General features: G+C 43.8%; 1 protein-coding gene and 1 non-coding gene across 2 annotated transcripts in view; one reads left to right on the plus strand and one right to left on the minus strand.

The window, feature by feature from the left end:
• Positions 1-16019: 16019 nt before the first annotated feature.
• On the plus strand, positions 16020-16092 carry trnav-uac (transfer RNA valine (anticodon UAC)). The gene has a single exon. It is a non-coding gene; the product is annotated as a tRNA-Val (tRNA).
• Positions 16093-21498: 5406 nt separating this feature from the next.
• The window catches only part of LOC140486145 (BCLAF1 and THRAP3 family member 3), a 55331-nt gene continuing 51621 nt past the window's right edge, over positions 21499-25208 (minus strand). Inside the window, exon 12 of the mRNA XM_072584826.1 lies at positions 21499-23856. Coding sequence (XP_072440927.1) covers positions 23827-23856 — 30 coding nt within the window. The 3' untranslated portion in view covers positions 21499-23826. The remainder of the gene's footprint in view (positions 23857-25208) is intronic.

The following is a 25208-nucleotide window of genomic DNA, read 5'->3' on the forward strand; positions in this document are numbered from 1 at the left end:
TTGCTGTCCTCCACTCTGTTTTCAGCAGTGCTGTGTGCAAGGCTGGACTGATCAGTCAGCTTTACACATGCACCTTACATAAGCAGCTGGTAACAGCAGCAAGCAAGGCAGGCTGCCCTGGGAAAGCGAGTTACTTTGAAATAAAATCTTATTGGCGAGGGTTTGACAGCTAACCAGCTCCGACTGTTCCAGCACTCGGTCTTCCTTGATAATTAGTCAGGCTCCAATGTGTGCACAGCAAGATCCCACATACACCAGCGTGTTGGTGAGCAGGCAGTCAGCTTTCTGGTGATGTTGGTATGGTTAAATGATTAAGACCTGTCTAAAAGAAGCCCAAGTATTTCCTATGCGGCCAAACACACCACAGTGCAAGGAGTGTAAACGTTTTCTCGCAGAGGGTGGTGTGTGTATGGAATGAGCTGCCAGAGGAAGTGGTGGAGGCTGGTACAATGACAGCATTTAGAGATGTACAGCACAGAAGCAGACACTTTGGTCCAACTCAGCCATGCCGACGAGATATCCTAACCTAATCTAGTCCCATTTGCCAGTACCTGGCCCATACCTCTTTCAGGAGAAAGTGATCTCTCAACCCCCTTGGCCTACAAGCCTCATTCCTGATGAAGGGCTTGTGCCGAAACGTTGATTCTCCTACTCCTCAGATGCAGCCTGACCTGCTGTGCTTTTTCAGCACCACACTCTCGATTCTCATATCCCTCTGAACCCTTCCTATTCATAAACCCATCCAGAGGCCTTCTAAATATTGTAATTGTACCAGTCTCCACCACTTCCTCTGGCAGCTCATTCCATACACGTACCACTCTCTGCATGAAAAAGTTGCCCCTTACGTCTCTTTTATATCTTTCCCCTCTCACCCTAAACCTATGCCCTCTAGTTTTGGATTCCCCGACCCCAGAGAAAACACCTTGTCTATTTACCCTGTCCAAGCCCCTCATGGTTTTATAAACCTCTAAAATGTCACCCCTCAGCATCCGACGCTCCAGGGAAAACAGCCCCAGCCTGTACAGCCTCTCCCTATAGCTCAAATCCTCCAACCCTGGCAACATCCTTGTAAATCTTTTCTGAACCCTTTCAAGTTTCACAACATCAATCCAATAGGAAGGAGACCAGAATTGCACACAATATTCCAAAAGTGGCCTAACCAATGTCTTCTACAGCTGCAACATGACCTCCCAACTCCTGTACACAATACTCTGACCAATAAAGGAAAGCATACCTCACATTTATCTAAATTAAACTCCATCTGCCACTCCTCAGCCCATTGGCCCATCTGATCAAGATTAGAATTAGAATCTCGACAGAAATAGAATCCCAACAGTGTGAAAATCGGCCCTTTGACCCAACAAGTCCACACCTACCCCCAGAAGAATATCCCACCCAGACCCAATCTCCATTACTCCACATTTACCCCTAACTAATGCACATAACCTACACATCCCTGAACACTATGGGCAATTTAGTATGGCCAAATCACCTGACCCGCACATCTTTGGATTGTGGAAAGAAACTGGAGTATCCAGAGGAAACCCACGCAGACATGGGGAGAATGTGCAAACTCCATACATACTGAGGTGGGAATCAAACCGGTTCCCTGGCGCTGTGAGGCAGCAGTGCTAACCACTGAGCGACCATGCCATGAAAGCATGCCAGCTTTCCCCTCACTGCAAACCAAACTCAAGCCCCAGGTGGGATTTGAACCCACAATATCCTATTGTACTCTGCGATAACCTTTTTCGCTGTCCACTAACACCTCCAATTTTGGTGTCATCTGCAAACTTACTAACGATACCTCTCATGCTCACATCCAAGCCATTTATATAAATGATGAAAAGTAGTGGACCCAGCACCAATCCTTGTGGCACTTCACTGGTCACAGGCTTCCAGTCTGAAAAGCAAGCCCTCAACATTACCCTCTGTCTTCTACCTTCAAGCCAGTTCTGTATCCAAATATAGTTTGCCCCTTATTCCATGTGATATAACCTTGCTAACTAGTCTACCACGGGGAACCTTGTCGAATGCCTTACTGAAGTCCATAAAGATCACGTCCACTGCTCTGCCCTCATCAATCCTCTTCATTACTTCTTCAAAAATTTCAATCAAGTTTGTGAGACAGGATTTCCCATGCACAAAGCCATGCTGACTATCCCTAATCAGTCCTTGCCTTTCCAAATACATGTACATCCTGTCCCTCAGGATTCCCTCCAAAAATTTTAAAAGCATCTGATGAATAGGAAGGGTTTAGAGGGATATGGGTTAAGTGCTGTCAAATGAGACAAGCTTAATTTAGGATATCTGGTCGGCATGGACCAGTTGGACTGGTACATCTGTTTCTGTGCTGTTTCTCGATGAGTAGGAGAATGGGGTTGGGGTGAGAGGAAAAGGGAGAGTGGGAGTAACAGAAAGACGGGTGAGGGGGGGGATAAGAGGAGGGAGGGAGTGAGTCAAGGAGGGAGAAGAGTAACAGAAGGAAGAGCTGGAGGAAGAGAACGGATGTGGATGGAGGAAGAGAAGGAGAAGGGGAGTAAAAGAAAGGGAGAAGTTTGAGAAGGAGACATGAGTAAGAGAAACATAGAAATATAGGAGCAACAGCAGGCCATAGCTCCATTTACAATCATTGTTCGCCATTGGTCGTCCGTGACCGTGTCATCAAGGCCTGGAAGGAGACGTTGCAAAGCAAAAATGTAGTGGAGGCTGCCAGTCTGAAATAAAGACTGAAAATGCTGGAAGAAACTCAGCAGGTCAGGCAGCATCGGTGAAGGGAGAAACAGACCTGGTGGAGATTTCTGGGCTGACCTGGAAGATCAGACAGGGCAAGTGGCAAAAGGGTCAGTTTCCCGAAGGTGAGTAACATGTTGCTAATAATTCTCATAACATTGCAAATGGGTCAGAACTCCTGCCTATCACTGACGGGAGGCTGTTGGGTGAGTTTATGTGTTATACACAGTCCCTGCCCACAACAATTACATCCACAGCAATTACAAGCAGCCACCATCCTGTTCAGCAATGAAGTGTGTTCACTCGGCTGACTGTGCGGGCATCTTACCTTCCTCAAAACTCTAATGATCACAAACCTCCACCCTGACTTGGCTGCTTCATAACTAAGCTGATTCCTTGTGCAAACACTTTCAGTGAAGCCTCACCTTGTCAATCTGCTCAAGAGACTCCTTGCAGTCATACTCGGTCTGGCTTGTGGTTGTTCAGTATGTACACTCTTTCAGGGTAAAGACTGCCCCAGCCCAAGAGATGCATCACATCGACTAATCTGACTGAGAGAGGCACGTGGAGGGGTAAGGTGGATTCAACTCAAAAGGCCATCCTTTACGGTCTGTCTTTGTCTAATACAGGTTTTTGGTGAGAAACTATCAGATATTCCTTGTTGTGATGAAAAGTCGGTCACCCAAAGTTGAGTGTTGTACCTCCTTCTATGTTTAAGTCCCGACCATGGCGGGGGGTGTGAGAACGAGGAGCACTATTTAAGTCCCGACCATGGCGGGGGGTGTGAGAACGAGGAGCACTATGGTGACAGTGCTACATTTGTAGCTGTTCTCAAGTGACAGACATTGACTACCCATGAAGCATGTCATGGAGATTCCAGGCACACAATCTCCTGTGTGCGGTGTACCATGCTAAATCATACTGTCCGGGGCATGGAGTAAGCAGTGGTCCATACTCTGTGGGAATACTGCAAATCATGGATTACGGTAACAGACCCTTCTGTTCAACCAGTCCCAACCAACCATAATCCCAAACTAAACTAATCCCACATGACTGTATTTGGCCCACGTCACTCCAAAGCTTTTTTTCATTTATGCACTTATCTAAATGCATTTTAAACGTTGTAACTGTGTCTGCATCCCTCACATTTTCTGAAAGTTCATTCCACACATACTGCATAAAAAAATTGCCCCTCATATCTATCTTTAAATCTTTATCTCCTCTCACCTGAAAAAATATATCTCCCCCAAGTCTTGAAATCTCCCACCCCAGAAAAAAGTCACCTGCCATTCACCTTATCTATACCCCTCATGATTTTATAAGCCTCTAGAAGATCACATCTTAACCTCCTACTCTCCACTGAGAAAGGTCCCAACCAACCCAGCCTCTCCTTATAACTCAAACCCTCCATTCCTGGCAATATCCTGGTAAATCTCTTCTGGACCCTCTCCAGCTGAACAATAGGGTGACAGGAGCTGGACGCAGTTCTCCAGAAGTGAGTACTCACCAACGTCCTGTACAGCCTGGCACAGGAGCTGGTCATCTCACAATCCCCTGTGTCCAAGCTGCCTTCACTTGTTGGGGTGGTCTCTTGTTACCATCCACAGGGAAAAGAACTTCCCTTCTCCCCTGGACCATCTTTCGGATGAAGTTAAAAATTGCACAACACCAGGTTATAGCCCAACAGGTTTATTTGGAAATACGAGCTTTCAGAGTGTTTCCAAATAAACCTGTTGGACTATAGCCCGGTGTTGTGTGATTTTTAAATTTGTCCACCCCGGCACCTCTATATTATCTTTCGGGTGACTTCTAGATGAGGTAGCACTAATACGGGCTACTTTGCCATGCCTTTACCATCTCCTTGGTGTGAGTGGTGAGTGATAAGCAGAGATTAGACGGTGCTCTGGGATTTCAGAGAGTGAATATTTCTTGGATGCGTTTAGAATATTGGAGCCTGGAAGGTCCTAGAGTGGGGGATGGGGGGGGCCGACTTACTGCCTGTAAAGATCGACGCTTTACCTATTCATTATCATATCATGTGCTGAGCAAAATAAACGTGGATGAACTGACCCATCTCTGAGGAGAGATCTCTTTCACTTTGACACAGGCTTCCACAGAAGAGAAAGCTCCACATAATGGGTAAATAATGTTGCTAGTGGATCTAAAGAAAGGGAATTCATGGAATGCTTACAGGATGGCTTTTTGGAACAGCTTGTCATGGAGCCCACAAGAGAGCAGGCTATTCTGGACCTGGTGCTTTGCAATGAACCAGACTCTATAAAAGATCTTAAAGTAAGGGAACCCTTCGGAAGTAGCGACCAAAATATGGTAGAGTTCAGTCTGGAGTTTGAAAGGGAGAAGGCAAAATCGGATGTAATGGTGTTACAGTTGAATAAAGGTAATTATGAGGGCATGAGAGAGGAACTGACTAAAATAGACTGAAAGCAGAGGCTAACCGGGAAGACAGTAGAGCAAAAATGGCAGGAGTTTGTAGGTATAATTGAGGACACTGTACAGAGGTTCATTCCCAAGAAAAGAAAGATTAACCGGGGAGGGATTAGACAACCTTGGCTGACAAAGGAAGTCAGGAAATGTATTAAAGAAAAAGAGAGTGGCTAAGAACAGTGGGAAATCAGAAGATTGGGAAGGATACAAAAGCAAACAGAGGATAACAAAGAGTGTAATAAGAAATGAGAGGATCAAATATGAAGGTAGGCTAGCCAGTAATATTAGAAATAATAGTAAAAGTTTCTTTCAGTACATAAGAAACAAACGACAGGCAAAAGTAGACATTGGGCCACTTCAAACTGATGCAGGAAGCCTAGTGATGGGAGATAAGGAAATAGCAGGAGAACTTAACAAGTACTTTGCGTCAGTTTTCACAGTGGAAGACATGAGTAATATCCCAAAAATTAAAGGGTGTCACGGGGCTGAGTTGAGTATGGTTGCCATTACGAAAGAGATAGTGCTAGAAAAGTTAAAAAGTCTTAAAATTGATAAATCTCCTGGCCCCGATGGGATACACCCTAGAGTTCTGAGAGAGGTGGCTGAGGAAATAGCAGAGGCATTGGTTGAGATCTTTCAAGAGTCACTGGAGTCAGGAAAGGTCCCGGATGATTGGAAGATGGCTGTTGTAACCCCCTTGTTCAAGAAAGGATCAAGGCAAAAGATGGAAAATTATAGGCCAATCAGCTTAACCTCGGTTGTTGGTAAAATTCTAGAATCCATCATTAAGGATGAGGTTTCTAAATTCTTGGAAGAGCAGGGTCTGATTAGAACAAGTCAACATGGATTTAGTAAAGGGTTGTCATGCCTGACAAACCTGTTGGAATTTTTTGAAGAGGTAACAAGTAGGTTAGACCAGGGAAGCCCAATGGATGTGGTCTATCTAGACTTTCAAAAGGCCTTTGATAAGGTGCCACACAGGAGGCTGCTGAGCAAGGTGAGGGCCCATGGTGTTCGGGGTGAGCTACTGGGATGGATTGAGGATTGGCTGTCTAACAGAAGGCAGAGAGTTGGGATAAAAGGTTCTTTTTCAGAATGGCAGCCGGTGACGAGCGGTGTCCCGCAGGGTTCGGTGCTGGGGCCACAGCTGTTCGCATTATTTATTAATGATTTGGATGAGGGAAGTTTGCCGATGATACGAAGTTAGGTGGACAGGCAGGTAGTACTGAGGAAGTGGGGAGGCTACAGAAGGATCTAGACAGGTTGGGAGAGTGGTCCAGGAAATGGCTGATGGAATTTAACGTGAGCAAGTGCGAGGTCTTGCACTTTGGCAAAAAGAATAAAAGCATGGACTACTTTCTAAATGGTGAGAAAATTAATAAAGCCAAAGCACAAAGGGATCTGGGAGTGCTAGTCGAGGATTCTCTAAAGGTAAACATGCAGGTTGAGTCCGTGATTAAGAAAGCGAATGCAATGATGTCTCTTATCTCAAGAGGGTTGGAATATAAAAGCAGAGATGTACTACTAAGACTTTATAAAGCTCTGGTTAGGCCCCATTTGGAGTACTGTGTCCAGTTTTGGTCCCCACACCTCAGGAAGGACATACTGGCACTGGAACGTGTCCAGCGGAGATTCACACGGATGATCCCTGGAATGACAGGTCTAGCATATGAGGAACGGCTGAGGATACTGAGATTGTATTCGTTGGAGTTTAGAAGATTAAGGGGAGACTTAATAGAGACGTACAAAATAATACATGGCTTGGAAAAGGTGGATGCTAGGAAATTATTTCCGTTAGACGAGGAGACTAGGACCCGTGGACACAGCCTTAGAATTAGAGGGGGTCATTTCAGAACAGAAATGCGGAGACATTTCTTCAGCCAGAGAGTGGTGGGCCTGTGGAATTCATTGCCACGGAGTGCAGTGGAAGCCGGGACGCTAAATGTCTTCAAGGCCGAGATTGATAGATTCTTGTTGTCTAGAGGAATTAAGGGCTACTGGGAGAACGCTGGTAAGTGGAGCTGAAATGCGCATCAGCCATGATTGAATGGCGGAGTGGACTCGATGGGCCGAATGGCCTTACTTCCACTCCTATGTCTTATGGTCTTATGGTCTTATAATGTAACAACATTTCATGGGCATTTGATTAGAGTTGTCAAAGCAGCCAGAGGAAAGGAAATGATCAAATTCCTTTGGAATTTGGTCCGATCCTTCAACATGATTAAAATTAAAATGGGAGAAATCTCCAGGAAGCAGGATAATAAAGAGATGGAGACAAAATTGGTTCCCTTACAATGGAGAATGTAACTCAACATGGCTGACGTCAAGCCGGTTGCTGTGGCAACAGCATGCAAGTTTAAATCAAATGCGAGCCGGCTTTTATTGAAAGCAATTCGGATCTCATAGCATTTCAATAGGAAGGCAGTTGGAGCTAGGTTTGTTGACAGTTTGCGAATGCAGCTGGAAGCAAAGCACTTTGAAGTATCCCAGCGCCCAATGTTACAAAGCAAATTCATGAATAAATGCGGTAAAACATCAAGCAGAATATGAAGAAGCCTGTGTTTAATTACACCAACCTATAATCGAAGCAACAAAACTGCTTCAAACCAGGAAATCATGTAAATCACACAAGACAAAGTAAATGCAGTGTTTTTATTGAGATGGAAGGAAGTTAGAAAGCATAGTTTTGCATGTGCCACTACTCCACGGTGGTTCAGCTCTTGCACTACCTCAACCCTGACTAGCACTACCCCAATCCTCACTAGCACTACCTTAATCCTGACTAGCACTAGATTAGATTAGATTCCCTACAGTGTGGAAACAGGCCCTTTGGCCCAACCAGCCCACACCAACCCTCTGAAGAGTAACCCACCCAGACGCATTTCCCTCTGACTAATGCACCTAACACTATGGGCAACTTTACATGGCCAATTCACCTGACCTGCATATCTTTGGACTGTGAGAGGAAACCGGAGCACCTGGAGGAAACCCACACCGACATGGGGAGAATGTGCAAACTCCACACAGTCACCTGAGGCTGAAATCGAACCTGGGACCCTGGTGCGGTGAGGCAGCAGTGCTAACCACTGAGCCACCATGCCGCCCTAAATCTTCACTACCACTGCCTCAATCCTGACTAGCACTACCTCAATCCTCACTAGCAGTACCTCAACCCTGACTAGCATTACCTCAATCCTCACTAGCACTACCTCAACCATGACTAGCACTACCTTAATCCTCACTAGCAATACCTCAACCCTTACTAGCACTGCCTCAACCCTGACTAGCGCTACCTCAATATTCACTAGCACTACCTCAATCCCGACGAGCTCTACCTCAATCTACACTAGCACTATCTCAACCCTGACTAGCACTACCTCAATCTTCACTAGCACTACCTTCATCTTCACTAGCACTACCTTAATCCTGACTAGCACTACCTCAATCTTCACTAGCACTATCTCAACCCTGACTAGCACTACCTCAATCTTCATGAACACTACCTCAATCCTCACTAAATGGAGAGGAATTTGTTAAGTGTGTACAAGAAAATTTCTGATTCAGTATGTGGATGTAGAGAAGGTGCAAAACTTGACCTACTCTTGGGAAATAAGTCAGGGCAGGTGACTGAGGTGTCAGTGGGGGAGCACTTTGGGGCCAGTGACCATAATTCTGTTAATTTTAAAATAGTGATGGCAAATTGGAGAAAGGCCAATTTTGATGGTTTTAGGCAAGAACTTTCAAAAGCTGACCAGGGTTAAAGGGACGGCTAGAAAATGGGAAGCCTTCAGAAATGAGATAATGAGAATCCAGAGAAAGTATATTCCTGTTAGGGTGAAAGGAAAGGCTGGTAGGTATAGGGAATGCTGGATGACTAAAGAAGTTGAGGGTTTGGTTAAGAAAAAGAAGGAAGCATATGTAAGGTATAGACAAGATAGATCAAGTGAATCCTGAGAAGAGTATAAAGGCAGTAGGAGTATACTTAAGAGGGAAATCAGGAGGGCAAAACTGGGACATGAGATAGCTTTGGCAAATAGAATGAAGGAGAATCCAAAGGGTTTTCACAAATACATTAAGGACAAAAGGGTAGCTAGGGAGAGAATAGGGCCCCTCAAAGATCAGCAAGGCGGCCTTTATGTGGAGCTGCAGAAAATGGGGCAGATACTGAGTATTTACTGTGGAAAAGGACATGAAGATATAGAATGTTGGGAAATAAATGGTGACATCTTGAAAAATGTCCATATTACAGAGGAGGAAGAGCTGAATGTCTTGAAATGCATAAAGGTGGATAAATCCCCAGGACTTGATCAGGTGTACCCCAGAACTCTGTGGGAAGCTAGAGAAGTGATTGCTGGGCCTCTTATTGTAGTATTTTTATCATTGATAGTCACAGGTGAGGTACTGGAAAACTGGAGGTTGGCTAACATGGTGCCACTGTTTAAGAAGGGTGGTAAGGACAAGCCAAGGAACTATAGACCAGTGAGCCTGATGTCAGTGATAGGCAAGTTGTTGGAGGGATTCCTGAGGGACAGGATGTACATATATTTGGAAAGGCAAGGACTGATTAGGGATAGTCAACATGACTTTGTGCATGGGAAATCATATCTCACGAACTTGATTGAGTTTTTTGAAGAAGTAACAAACAGGATTGATGAGGGCAGAGGGCAGAGATGTAATCTATATGGACTTCAGTAAGGCGTTCAACGAGGTTCCCCATGGGACACTGGTGAGCAAGGTTAGATCTCATGGAATACAGGGAGAACTAGCCATTTGGGTACAGAACTGGCTCAAAGGTAGAAGACAGAGGGTGGTGGTGGAGGGTTGTTTTTCAGACTGGAGGCCTGTGACCAATGGAGTGCCACAAGGATCGGTGTTGGGTCCACTATTTTTCATTATTTATATAAATGATTTGGATGTGAGCATAAGCGGTAGAGTTAGTAAGTTTGCAGATGACACCAAAATTGGAGGTGTAGTGGACAGCAAAGAAGGTTACCTCAGATTACAATGGGATCTTGGTCAGATAGGCTGAAAAGTGGCAGATGGAGTTCAATCTAGATAAATGTGAGGTGTTGCATTTTGGTGAAGCAAATCTTAGCAGGACACATAATGGTAAGGTCCTCGGGAGTGTTGCTGAACAAAGAGACCTTGGAGTGCAGGTACATAGCTCCTTGAAAGTGGAGTTGCAGGTAGATAGGATAGTGAAGGCAGTGTTTGGTATGCTTTCCTTTATTGGTCAGAGTATTGAGTACAGGAGTTGGAAGGTCATGTTGCGGCTGTACAGGACATTGGTTAGGCTACTTTTGGAATATTGTGTGCAATTCTGGTCTCCTTCCTATCGGAAAGATGTTGTGAAACTTGAAAGGGTTCAATAAGATTTACAAGAATGTTGCCAAGATTAAAGGATTTGAGTTATAGGGACAGGTTGAATAGGCTAGGCCTTTTTCCCTGGAGCGTCAGAGGCTGAGGGGACCTTATAGAAGTTTATAAAATCATGAGGGGCATGGATAGGATAAATAGATAAAATGTTTTCCCTGGGGTGGGGGAGTCCAGAATTAGAGGGCATAGGTTTAGGGTGAGATGGGTAAGATATAAAAGAGACCTAAGGGGCATAGAATCATAGAGTCACAGAGATGTACAGCATGGAAACAGACCTTTTCAATCCAATCTGTCCATGCCGACCAGATATCCCAACCCGATCTCGTCCCACCTGCCAGCACCTGGCCCATATCCCTCCAAACCCTTCCTATTCATATACTCATCCAAATGCCTCTTAAATGTTGCAATTGTACCAGCCTCCACCACATCCTCTGGTAGCTCATTCCATACATACCACCCTCTGCATGAAAACGTTGCCCCTTAGGTCTCTTTTATATCTTTCCCCTCTCACCCTAAACCTATACCCTCTAGTTCTGGACTCCCCGACCCCAGGCAAAAGACTTTGCCTATTTACCCTATCTATGCCCCTCACAATTTTGTAAACCTCTATAAGGTCACCCCTCAGTCTCCAACACTCCAGGGAAAACAGCCCCAGCCTGTTCAGCCTCTCCCCAATAGCTCAAATCCTCCAACCCTGGCAACATCCTTGTAAATCTTTTCTGAATCCTTTCAAGTTTCACAACATCTTTCCGATAGGAAGGAGACCAGAATTGCATGCAATATTACAAGTCTTATTGAATTCTTCGAGGAGGTGACCAAGCATGTGGATGAGGGTAGAGCAGTGGATGTAGTGTACATGGATTTTAGTAAGGCATTTGATAAGGTTCCCCATGGTAGGCTTATGCGGAAAGTCAGGAGGCATGGGATAGAGGGAAATTTGGCCAATTGGATAGAAAACTGGCTAACCGGTCGAAGTCAGAGAGTGGTGGTAGATGGTAAATATTCAGCATGGAGTCCAGTTACAAGTGGAGTTCCGCAGGGATCAGTTCTGGGTCCTCTGCTGTTTGTAATTTTTATTAATGACTTAGAGGAGGGAGTCGAAGGGTGGGTCAGTAAATTTGCAGATGATACAAAGATAGGTGGAGTTGTGGACAGTGAGGAGGGCTGTTGTCGGCTGCAGAGGGACTTAGATATGATGCAGAGCTGGGCTGAGGAGTGGCAGATGGAGTTCAACCCTGCCAAGTGTGAGGTTGTCCATTTTGGAAGAACAAATAAGAATGCGGAATACAGGGTTAATGGTAGGGTTCTTGGTCAGGTGGAGGAACAGAGGGATCTTGGGGTCTATGTACATAGATCTTTGAAGGTTGCCACTCAGGTGGAGAGAGTTTGTAAGAAGGCCTATGGAGTATTATCGTTCATTAGCAGAGGGATTGAATTCAAGAGTCGTGAGGTGATGTTGCAGCTGTATAGGACTTTGGTTAGGCCACATTTGGAGTACTGTGTGCAGTTCTGGTCGCCTCACTTTAGGAAAGATGTGGAAGCTTTGGAGAGGGTGCAGAGAAGATTTACCAGGATGTTGCCTGGAATGGAGAGTAGGTCGTACGAGGATAGGTTGAGAGTTCTCGGCCTTTTCTCGTTGGAACAGCGAAGGATGAGGGGTGACTTGATAGAGGTTTATAAGATGATCAGAGGAATAGGTAGAGTAGACAGTCAGAAACTTTTTCCCCGGGTACAACAGAGTGTTACAAGGGGACATAAATTTAAGGTGAAGGGTGGAAGGTATAGGGGAGATGTCAGGGGTGGGTTCTTTACCCAGAGAGTGGTGGGGGCATGGAATGCGCTGCCCGAGGGAGTGGTAGAGTCAGATTCATTGGCGACCTTTAAGCGGCATTTGGATAGGTACATGGATGGGTGCTTAATCTAGGATAGAAGTTCGGCACAACATCATGGGCCGAAGGGCCTGTTCTGTGCTGTATTGTTCTATGTTCTATGTTCTATGTTCTATGTTCATTCCAACAGTGGCCTAACCAATGTCCTGTACAGCTGCAACATGACCTCCCAACTCCTGTACTCAATACTCTGACCAATTAAAGAAAGCATACCAAGTGCCTTCTTCATTATCCTAACAACCTGTGACTCCACTTTCAAAGAGCTATGAACCTGCACTCCAAGGTCTCTTTGTTCAGCAACACTCCCTAGGACCTTACCATTAAGTGTCTAAGTCCTGCTAAGATTTGCTTTCCCAAAATGCAGCACCTCGCATTTATCTGAATTAAACTCCATCTGCCACTTCTCAGCCCATTGGCTCATCTGATCAAGATCCTGCTGTAATCTGAGGTAACCTTCTTCGCTGTCCACTACATCTCCAATTTTGGTGTCATCTGCAAACTTACTCTTATGCTCACATACAAATGATTTATGTAAATGACAAAAAGTAGAGGGCCCAGCACCGATCCTTGTGGTACTCCACTGGTCACAGGCCTCCAGTCTGAAAAACAACCCTCCACCACCACCCTCAGTCTTCTACCTTTGAGCCAGTTCTGTATCCAAATGGCAAGTTCTCCCTTTATTCCATGAGATCAAACCTTGCTCACCAGTGTCCCATGGGGAATCTTGTTAAACGCCTTACTGAAGTCCATACAGATCACATCTACTGCTCTGCCCTCATCAACCTGCTTTGTTACTTCTTCAAAAAACTCAATCAAGTTTGGGAGACATGATTTCCCAAGCACAAAGCCATGTACATCCTGTCCCTCAGGATTCCCTCCAACAACTTGCCCACCACTGAGGTCAGGCCCACCCTTCTTAAACAGTGGCACCACATTTGCCAACCTCCAGTCTTCCGGCACCTCACCTGTGACTATCGATGATACAAATATCTCAGCAAGAGGCCCAGCAATCACTTCTCTAGCTTCCCACAGAGTTCTCAGGTACACCTGATCAGGTCCTGGGGATTTATCCACCTTTAACCGTTTCAAGACATCCAGCACTTCCTCCTCTGTAATCTGGACATTTTGCAAGATGTCACCATCTATTTCCCTACAGTCTATATCTTCCATATCCTTTTCCAAGTAAATACTGATGCAAAGTATTCATTTAGTACCTCCCCCATTTTCTGTGGCTCCACACAAGGGCTGCCTTGGTGATCTTTGAGGGGCCCTATCTGATTTCACCTGAAAGGGTCACACGGAACCCACTGCAGGAGGCGGGGGAGGGGACAACAAAGATCGGTAGCGTGGTCAATGGCCTCAAAACCCTCAGAGCAAGTGTGGGGAGTTTCAGTCTCTCACAGCCAGATTGTGCAGCCGTGTCACCCTAGCCATCAGCTCCCCCTAGCACAGTATGATCAGATTCTTTTCCACATGAAATTCTTTGCATGACTTCGCATTGCTGCTAGAACAATGCCTATTAAGTACCATTCTTTTATTACACTGTATTTTGTGTGTTTTGCCTTTCTTATGCACTTTATGCTGCCCATTCTATGATTATCTAGTTTGTGCTGTCCATGCAGCACCTTGGTCCTGGAGGACCGCTGTCTCATTTTTTAACATATCAGTTGTATATGGTAGATATGACAAATAAAATCTACTCTACTCATTTCTACAAAGAGCATTCCCGTGAACTAAACACATTATTAAGAGTTTGGATCCAGTCCTTCAGAGTTCCCTACATGCCCTCATCCCATGTACCTCTCGCACAGGTGACTTCTACTGCCTTCTGAAGACACACAAAGCCAACACACCTGGACATCCCATCGTATCAGGGAACGGGACCCTGTGTGAGAACTGCTCTATGTCGAAGGCTTCTATGCCGAGGATAGGGGACCCTTCTTAAGAACGTAGTACAATGCTTAGTGAAAGTGAGGACTGCAGATGCTGGAGATCAGAGTCAAGGTTAGAGTGGTGCTGGAAAAGCAGGACAGGCAGCATCTGGGGAGCAGGAAAATCGATATTTCGGGCAAAAGCCCTTCATCAAAAGCCCTTCACCACATCACCACACAACCTTGTCATGGCAACCACTGCAAGACATGTCAGAGTGTGGACACGGATACCACCATTACACGTGGGGACACCTCCTACCATGGTTGGTATTCATGTGATTCGGCCAATGTTGTCTATCTCATACGCTGCACCCTGAGGCTGAGACTGAGCAGAGGTTACAGCAACAGATGAATGGACACCGCACAACAATCACCAGACAAGAGTGTTCCTTTCAGTCGGAGAACACTCCAGTGGTCCGGGACATTCAGCCTCGGACCTTTGGGTGACTCCGTCCTCCAAGGCAGACTTCGGGTCAGGCAAAACGCAAAGTGGTCAAGCTGAGGCTAATAGCCAAGTTCGGTACCAATGGGGATAGCCTCAACTGGGACCATGAGTTCATGTCACACTACAGGTGACCTCACTGCACTATGCACTCTCTCACACACACGCACACAAGGACACATACGCACTCCTACATACTCACACAGACCCTCTCATATGCACAAACATGCACCCCCTGCACTCACCCCCATGCATGAATCCATCACACTCATACACATAATTGACCTAGCTTACATGCACACACATACACACTCTCTCACATGCACTCACACCCACATGCACACATTCACATACACCCACCCACACCGTCTCTCCTGTAAGCGTGCTCATATAAGTTTACAGGGTCAATTTATATTTACAGAATTACATTTTATTTTGCTCAAAAACTGCATAAATCCATGTAAAATTCTGTAAGCGCAACTTTAGGAATACAATTGACTCAACATTGGTGTAGACTTTACCTTCACACATTTAATACATTATCTGAGCTGAGATGACACTTATTATGAGATAAACTGATGCCACCTTGAGACTGTAATTCTGGGACTACACATTAAAGAACCTAAACCACCATATCCCATTCTAAAGGATGAAAGACTTAATCTAAATTTGTTTGGTGTTGTGTGATTTATGATTAAAGTTGTCTAATCTATCATTACAACTCCGTGACACAGAAACCCTTTTGCTATAAATTCTGTGTCGTATTGTCATGTTCCACAACCATCTAATGAAGAGGCAGCACTGCGAAAGCTAATGCTTCGAATTAAACCTATTGGACTATAACCTGGCGTTGTGTGATTTTTAGCTTTGTACACCCAAAGAAAGTTCTGCTCCTTCCCAACTTACTTCAGTCAACGAAGTGACTGCACCAACCTCACCTCCTGTCAGCGCAGCACCCGCAGTGGCTTACCGCCGGTGCTGCAGAGGGCGGTGTGCTCGGCGGACCCGCGGGTGCAGCAGCTTGCGCGGTTTACCACCGAGGCTGCAGAGGACGCTGCATTCGGAGGACCAGTCCCAGCAGCGGGTGGTACAGAGGGCGCTGCACGCAGCGAATCATCAAGCACAACAACATAACATCAAGGCATACCTTGCGCATGCTCAGTAAAACCTATGAGTCGCGCTACATCATAACTGATCGTCTCTGGTTCCATAGTGTAGTGGTTATCACGTCTGCTTTACACGCAGAAGGTCCTGGGTTCGAGCCCCAGTGGAACCAGGTTTTTTTTTCATTTAAAACTGTTTCTATCATTTTATGTCAATCTCAAGTATTTATTTCACATGTTGGTGATGAATTATGAATCAACGTTAGAATGGTTCTAATTTTTAAAACAGTCTTGAGCTGTTTCACTGTTGTCTGGGAAGAGTGCCCATTCCTAGTGAATTAGATTTCATTGCAATGATGAATTATTGCCATACCTGAACACTGGGAGAAACTACAGAACCATTTTAACCAGCCACAGTGTACGACCTATGCTTCATCTTTAAAGTGTGAGAGCAAAAATATGATGGTATCTGGTCGATCTGAGTCTTTGCTATCAATGTTTCTGCACTGGAAGGAGAGCTTCAGGTTGTCTTTGAAACATTTTCGTGGTCTTTGCCTGGAACATTGGTCATTTGTTTGAGAGTTGAGAAAGCAGGACCAGGCAATACAGACACCGTACACCATGGTTGATTTTGCAAGAGCTTTCCCTGAATGCCTGTGCAGCCAGCTTGGATAAGGACACGAGCAGTTTTCAATTATTTGCTCCTGGAGTCCAAAGTGTGTGGTGCAGGCATGGCTGCTGGAATTTCTGTAATGATCTCTTGTCTGATGTGTGACAACTAACGCTCTGTATATGAAGGATTTTGCTGACTCATAGAGTTCTTTGTTGTTAAAAAAAAACGTTCCTCCAGTTAGGAGGTTGAGTTGGCACAGACAAGCTGATGTTGTTAATAAATGTCTTCAAAATCTGGACCAATGTCAAGCAAGGCTTTTGATTGTATTTACAGTGGACAAGAGAGTGGTTGTTCACCTCATCAAAGATCAACTGCCCTCTGGTGTCAGAAAGACCTTGGAGTGCAGGTTCATAGCTTCTTGAAAGTGGAGTCACAGGTAGATAGGATAGTGAAGAACGCGTTTGGTATGCTTTCATTTATTGGTCAGAGTATTGAGTACAGGAGTTGGGAGGTCGTGTTGCAGCTGTACAGGACATTGGTTAGGCCACCGTTGGAATATTGTGTGCAATTCTGGTCTCCTTCCTGTTGGCAGGATGTTGTGAAACTTGAAAGGGTTCAGAAATGATTTACAAAGGTGTTGCCAGGGTTGGAGGATTTGAGCTATTGGGGAGAGGCTGAACAGGCTGGGGCTGTTTTCCCTGGAGTGTTGGAGGCTGAGGAGGGGTGACCTTATAGAGGTTTACAAAATTGTGAAGGGCATAGATAGGGTAAATAGGCAAAGTCTTTTGCCTGGGGTTGGGAAGTCCAGAACTAGAGGGTATACGTTTAGGGTGAGAGGGGAAAGATATAAAAGAGACCTATGGGTCAATCTTTTCACACAGAGGGTGGTATGTGTATGGAATGAGCTGCCAGAGGAAGTGGTGGAGGCTGGTACAATTGCAACATTTAAAAGACATTTGGATGGGTATATGAATAGGAAGGGTTTGGAGGGATATGGGCTGGGTGCTGGCAAGTGGGACTAGATTGGGTTGGGATATCTGGTTTGTTTCCATGCTGTACATCTCTATGACTCTATGAAAGCTCTGACTACCAGAAGCATACATGGCCAGCACTGTGCACAGGCATACTGCAATGTTGCAGACCATTTCTTCAATTCTGCACACAAAAGACTCAGTCTACTCTTGGATATTGCCGAAACAAAGTAAACATTAATCCAGACCTGGTCAGTCATATATTCCACCAACTTGATATTTCACAGAATTGTTACGATGTAGAAAGAACATCCTGCACCAGCTCTTCAAATGAGCACTATTACCTAATGTCAATCTCCTGCTTTATCCCTGTACCTGCAACAATCAGTCGCAGCTCTGGGTACATATGCTGTACGTTTTGCTGGGTCAGGTATACTGCTCGGTTTGCTAAATGTCTGGTCCCTGCAGAATCAGAATGACTAACACATCATGATGGTACTGACTGTTAAAGCAGTAGCTCATCTACATGCACTAACTTACACAGATGCCAATGAAGTGACAGCTGATAGTTTTTGAAAATGTATTGGTGGCATGTGGACATTTATTACCCATCCTTAACTCGCTTGGAAAAGGTTGAGCTAAGCTACTTTTTTGAATTGCTCCAATCTATTTTCACAGAATCCCCATAGTGCAGAAGCAGGCTTCTTGAAGCCACACTGATCCTCTGAAGAGCATCCTATCCATCCCTATCCCAGAAAATTGCATTTTCCCATGGGGATCCACCCAACTTACACATCCCAGGACACTATCCCACAGCCAATTCACCTAACCTACATATCTTTGCATTGTGGGAGGAGGCAGAACACCCAGAGGGAGCCCATACACACACAGGAAGAGTGTGCAAACTCCACACAAGGCAGTTGCTTGAGGATAGAATTGAACCTGGGCCCCTGGTGCTGTGAAATAGCAGTGTTAACCACTGACCCACTATGTCTAGCTTCCAGATGCTGAAGGAACAGTGATGTACAGTATGTTCAAAGCATGATAGTGAGTAACTTCGAGGGGAACTTGCAGTTGGTGATATTCCCATGAATCTGCTGTCCTCATCCTTTTAGATGGAAATGGTTGTAGGCTTGGAAAGTAGTCTGAAGATTTTTGGTGACTTTCTGCACTGCATCTCATAGATAGCACACACTACTGCTATTGGGCACAGAGGGCATGGATGCTTGTGGATGTGGTGCCAAACAAGCAAGCTGCTTTGTCCTGGATGGTATCAAGCTTCTTGAGTGTTGTTGGGGCTGAAGGCATCTAGGCAAGTAAGGTTGCTGAAACCACACCACTCATGCCTTGTAGATGGTGGATAGACTTTGGGGTGTCAGGAGGTGAATTACGTGCTTCAGGATTCCAAGCCCCTGCTCTCGTAGCCGGAGTACCTATGTGGCTGGTCCAGTTCAGGATCATTTTGTCCACAGATTCCTGAAGACAGCAGAACAGATCAATAGGATAATTTAGAAGCCATACAGCACACTTGACTTTATCAACTGTGGCACAGAACAGGTACAGTATTTTGGAGCTGCACAGAACTTTGATTAGGTCACAGCTGGAGCACTATGTCAGTGCATTACAGGAAGGATGCAATGCAGTAGAGAGGAGGCAGTGAAGATTCAGCGAAGATTCAGCAGGATGGTACCTGGGATGGAGAGACTGGGTAAGCTTGGGTTGTTTTCTTTGGAGCAGAGTAGGGATTAAGAGGAACCGGATTGAGGTGTGTATGATTACGAGGAACGTGAACAAGATGGCTAGTGTCAATAACAAGGACACATAATTTTAAGGTGAAAGGAAAGATGTTTAGAGGGGATTTGAGGGGAAGTTCTTTTTCACCCAGAGGATGGAATGCACTGCTTGGGAGAATAATTGAAGTGGGAAAGCTCACAATCTTTAAAAAGTACTTGGGTGAGCATTTGAAATACTTATGAGTTTCGTGCAGGGAAATGGGACTAGTGCAGATAGAGTACAGCTTTGACAGTAAACATTCAATGGGCTGAGTCTGTGAAATTATTCTATGAAATATGGACAAAGTGGATGCACTGTACTCAGATTTCCAACCATCACTGGACGAGGTGCCACATCAAATATGATTAAATAAGGTCATGGTGGAGGTGAACCATTTACTGTTTGGGTGGAGGTGGGAAGAGTAGAGGATTGGTTAGCTAACAGGAGCCAGAGTTGGGAGATTTGGGTCATTTTCAGGATAGCAAACTGCTGGGCCCAATGATTTCTGATCGATATCAATGACTTTGACTATAGAGAAAATGTTTGTTTTTCCACTTTTGCTGATGAGACAGAGTCTAAAAGGAAGTTGTGAAGAGGGCATGAAGAGTCTGCAAAGGACTCAAATAGGATAAAGCAGGCCACAAATTTGGCAGATAGATTATAATGTGGAAAAATATGTTAACTTGTCCAATTTTGCAAGAATAGAAAAGCAACATATTATCAGATAAGGAGGAGACTCCGTGGGCCAAATGGACTACTTCTGCTGCTCCATCTTGTGGTCTTGTTTAAATAGAGATTACAGAACTCTGAATGAAGAGGTAATCTGAGCATACTGGTACACTAATGATACAAAAAAAGTTAATATGCAGCGACAACAGGTTATTAGGAAGGTGAATGGAATGCTGTCATTTATTGCAAGGGGAATAGAATAGAAAAGTAAGGATGTTTTGCTTCAGTTGTACAGGGTATCGGTGAGAATCTATTTAAAATATTTTGCACAGCTTTGGCATCCTTATTTTAGGATACAAATGCATTAGAAATAGTTCAGACAAGGTTCAGCTGATCTAGAGACCTGATATGGGGCAATCAAGTGAGGAAATGTTGCTTTAGGATGAGCCTGCAATTATTTGAGAGTTTTGAAGAATATGAAGTCACCCTATTCAGACACACCAGATCCTGAGTGGATTTGACAAGATGGAAACTGAAAGATATTGCCAATCATGGGAAAAACTATGGATTAACAGATATAGTTAAATAAATAAGGTGCCTTCCATGAAAGATGGAGATGAGAATTATTTTGTCAGATGTTTGTTAATGGGGTAGGTAGGAATGTGGAATTGAGGCCACATCAAATCAGCCAGAATGGCACAAGTGGCTTGAAGGACTGATTGGTCTACTTCTGCTCCTATTAACATGCTCAAAAATGGAGTGGTATCAGCAAGAAAAATATATTGAACAGATAATTTTGAAAGGTGAGGATGTATTTTGTAAAGATTAAATGTTTTTAAAGTTCACACAATACATGACAATACTGTGCCTTTAACAGAGATATGTTCTCTGCTGTTTCTCTTACAGATAAATGTTGCCACAAAACATCAGAATGTACCCTTCAGATGGGCAGTTGGTAAACAGTTTGGAGGTATCCCTGGGTCTTTCATAAGTGAGCAAGGTCAGGGCTCTCACAGACCCAGGAAGGCTTTTTTGTTTTGTTTTCAGTTAGTGAGGAGGTTTCTAGTAGCTGGCTGCTAGAACAGGTAGAGCTCTCTTTGCTGCTAGAATGTGAGACAGTGTGAGATTAAAACGGTTTTGCTACATTGCTTTGCCAAGGGTGTGTTTATGAAACGTTGCCTACATTGGAACAGTTGATGACCAGTGGTTAAATCATATCTTCAGTATTTCAACAGAGTTAAAGATAGGCTGCTTTTTTGTGTTTATACTTCTTTGCGTTGTAAGAATAAAATGTGTTTTGCTTAAAGCACACTAGTGAACCAATTGAATCACATCTGGAATATAGTGCCTTATACTTGCCTTTAAATAAATATAAAAGTTAAGGTCGAGGCTAATCTCCTTACTATATTTTGGGGTGCTTGACCTGGCCCATAATATGCAAAAGAATGTCATATTTCAGTCCTAACTGTGTTCGTAACTGGCACAGAGTATAGTGTAATAATTTCATTAAATGAGACAAAGACAGTCAAAGTACACAAAACAGCTCCATAGGATTGTGGAAACAGTGGAACTTTAATGCAACAAACGAATAGATTAAAGAACAGCAGCTCAAAGTATACTTCACTGAAAGACAATAGAATTAAAATCCATCAATAGCAAACGTGTGGTCATAGTGATGAAAGAACAGTTTAATGACAGTCTTCATACAAATCTCAAGCTGCTCCTGTCACCTGTAGAAAATCATCACCACTAAAACAACTTCAAATAAAACCTGACTGGTCAACTGTTAGAAAGTTACAAACAAACTGTTGCCATCTAATCACATCACTGCACAGAAAAGCAACAGTGATGTCCAGAGAACAATTTGCAAAAGAAAGAACATAAGGAAGAATTTCAGTTTTGTGGAGCTGTTTTATGGGCAGCAGATTGGAGAGGGCGATATGCTGGCATCAGAAAGATAATTTTGGAACAGTCCCAATACATGTATCGAAGTCACTAATGATACAAAAAAACCATGGATAAACCAATTAGGGTCAGAACAGTTTCAACTTGTTATCCATATATCTGAGTACATTCTTGGACAAAATTAGATCAGATTTTTAAAGAAAGTCCTACTCAATAAACCAACCTGGTGTTAGCAATGTTATTTCTCCCCAGGTTCAGGAGTAAGAGAATGGGAGAAATATTAGAATGAATTATTCAAAACAAAGCGCTTGTTCCTGTAAACATATAAATGGTTGCAAAAGCCAATAGACATTTAGCATTCAAAGATAATCAATATTCAAACTAAATAAAGATTATAAATGCCTGGTCTAATTAAAGTTCAAAAAAGGGAGGGGACCTATAAATGCACACACCACCCAAGTGTGAGATATTGAATTCTAACATTTCAACCTGTATAATAATTAAATATTACCTAGATTCCAAACACATACACTTGTTAGTACGTTTTTACTTGGTTATTAACCAATACTGATGTTTTAGCTGGGAAAGGAAAACCCCTATGTAATTAACTTTAATTAGAGTAATTAATTCCTTCTGCCCCTCATCCCAAGGTTTGCTTTTTGGAAATAAATCAATGAGTACAACTGTAGCATGGCTGGAGTACCACAGGGGTTCTGAAACAGTCACATATGAACTGAAACTGTAACTGTTCCTCTTACAGAAGCAGGCATCTGAGTTTCTCCAACACTATTTTTATACTGCGATCCAGCCCTACAAAATCAGGATGAGATTGAGCACAGCTATCTGACTAAAGAAAGTTCAGCGTGTGTAGGAATGGGAACATTCCCAGATGCACACCGAGTCTGGAAGTGCAACATCTCATCTTAAGACTCCACATAGAGGGGACTTACCATTCAATGAGATTCGTTATGTCGAAGGGACAGACTTAGAATATTGAGGAAACAAGTGAATAACTCTGCCGTTCCTGTCTCACTTTATTCTTTGCCTCTGGTCAGGCTTTGATCATCTTGCACTTTTATACTGTTTGCCCTGGTTTCATTTTGTTTGCTCTTTACTGGAAGCTTTGCGTTTACTGAAATCTGTGTCTCTTCCTCACATCGATGTCCCCTCACATTGAGTCAAATCATCTCCTCCACTAACTCTACACAGAATGGTACATCTGGATAACAATTCTCTCTAAAATGGAATCGACAAAAACACAAAGTACCAAACAACTACATCTTACACCAGAATATTAATGTACCATTTATTTGGTCACACACATTTGCATGTTCAAATCAAAAGCAGAACAGTAGATTGAGATAAATTAAGGCAAATGAACTCAGCCAACAAGTCCACAATTTAAATAACAGGAAATACTTGTACATCCATTCACAAGGACAGCAAGCAACATCAGCTGCTTGCACTCCTGCAGCCAATGGCAAACATCAGAGAAAAATTCACAAGTTTGATTTTTAAACATTCTGTCCACCTTCAATCACACACCATTAATATTTCTGGTTTCTCACAGCAACATTTTAAACCTGGGTGCATCATTACTTTGACAAGACTTAAACAGATCAGTGTTTTATCTCATATTTGCAGTTTTCCTGCCTGGCAGTTCATGTTTTAGAATTATTCTTGGAAGACCTTGTCTGAAGGCTAGTGTGGAAGGGAAAAGAGGAGGCTATTATTCAGACTAATTAGAAAAAAGTGGAAGGTTTTAATCACCAGTCAGATTATCAAGCGTAATTGGAAAAAAACGACTGGATCTGTCACTAACTATAGGAGAACAAGTTGAACAGCAGCATATTCACAGCAGTGTGCAATAGCCATTTGGACCAATTCCAACTTAAATGCGAGCAGTCCTCCAGAGATTTAATATTGGAAATACATCCGCTGTTCAGCGCTCTTCCATATTCTGATGGCTATGTCAGTTACTTGTCTGTGGTACTGCTGGGTAATTCCTATTGGAAAGAAAGTTTCACAGTTATTGATTGCTAAAGTGCCACAATTTTTTTGGGATTTATTTCAGGGGGAGAGAAGAGGGATGGGTTTAATCCTGTACAATGGAATAGAATTCAAGCCAAAAGCATGACTGGAATTTGTCAACTAAGCAGAATGCCACTGCTGCTCCTAATATCTTCTACTGGGGACAGCATGTGGCTCTGAAGAAATATTGAATTAAATAAAATCCAAATATTAAACTAACTTCGTAGCTCAGTAAACAATACTTTTTCAAAAACAGGCAGTAACAGTACCTAGGATAAAATCAAGAGGTCAACTGGAGTCCCACAATCTTGTAAGTCACTTCGTTAAAAGCCCAAATTCAAAGTTAGAAATTAAACTGAACCTATTGCAAAGATGAATTAAAAAATAATTTCCACATTTGAAAGTTCATGTTTAAGGCAACTCCATGAACGTACAAGGTATTGCTCTAAAACAAAAGCTTGGCCCTGCAAGGCAGGATGAGGAGAAGTGTTTTCTTTGAGAGGATCACTTGGAACTTTCCGCCACTGAATGTGGTGGATGCAGGGGTTATTGAATATTAAGGCAAAGGTAGATTGATTGTCTTGCCTAAGAAATAACGAAGGTCATTGGGAATCGATGGAAACTTGGAATCAAAACAGAAACAGATTGGGAGTGATTTTCTATTGAAAGACACAGTAAGCAGCACGGTGGCACAGTGGTTAGCACCAGGGACCCGGGTTCAATTCCTGCCTCGGGCAACTGTCTGAGTGGAGTTTGCACATTCTCCCTGTGTCTGTGTGGGTTTCCTCCAGGTGCTCCAGTTTCCTCCCACAGTCCAAAGATATGCAGGTTAGGTGAATTGGCCATGCTAAATTGCCCGTAGTTTTAGGTGAAGGGGTATATGTAGAGGAATGGGTCTGGGTGGGTTGCTCTTCGGAGGGTCGGTGTGGACGTGTTGGGCCGAAGGGCCTGTTTCCATACTGTAAGTAATCTAACCTAAGCTGAAATGGTTCAGTCCTGCTCAGAATTTGTACGGGCAGATTAACACAACATTTTCCTAGAATGCTGGACTCAATATTAGTGTATGATTGGCACAAATACTATTAAAGGAGGAAAACTGCACTTGATGCTTCATCACACTGTATCCTGAACATGACCTGTCCCTCACAAAGCCATGCTGACTATGCCTGGGAAATGAATATTCAAGCTATACATGCTATCGAAAGGACAGACTGACGGGCAGAGGGGATGGGATGGCTATGTTGGCAAGGGATGATATTCAGTCTCTTGCGCGGGGGGGGACGTAGAGTCAGTATGGATAGAGCTGAGAAATTCTAAGGGTAGAAAG

The sequence above is a fragment of the Chiloscyllium punctatum genome, chromosome 15, assembly GCF_047496795.1.
Source record: "Chiloscyllium punctatum isolate Juve2018m chromosome 15, sChiPun1.3, whole genome shotgun sequence".
Classification (NCBI taxonomy): Eukaryota; Metazoa; Chordata; class Chondrichthyes; order Orectolobiformes; family Hemiscylliidae; genus Chiloscyllium; species Chiloscyllium punctatum.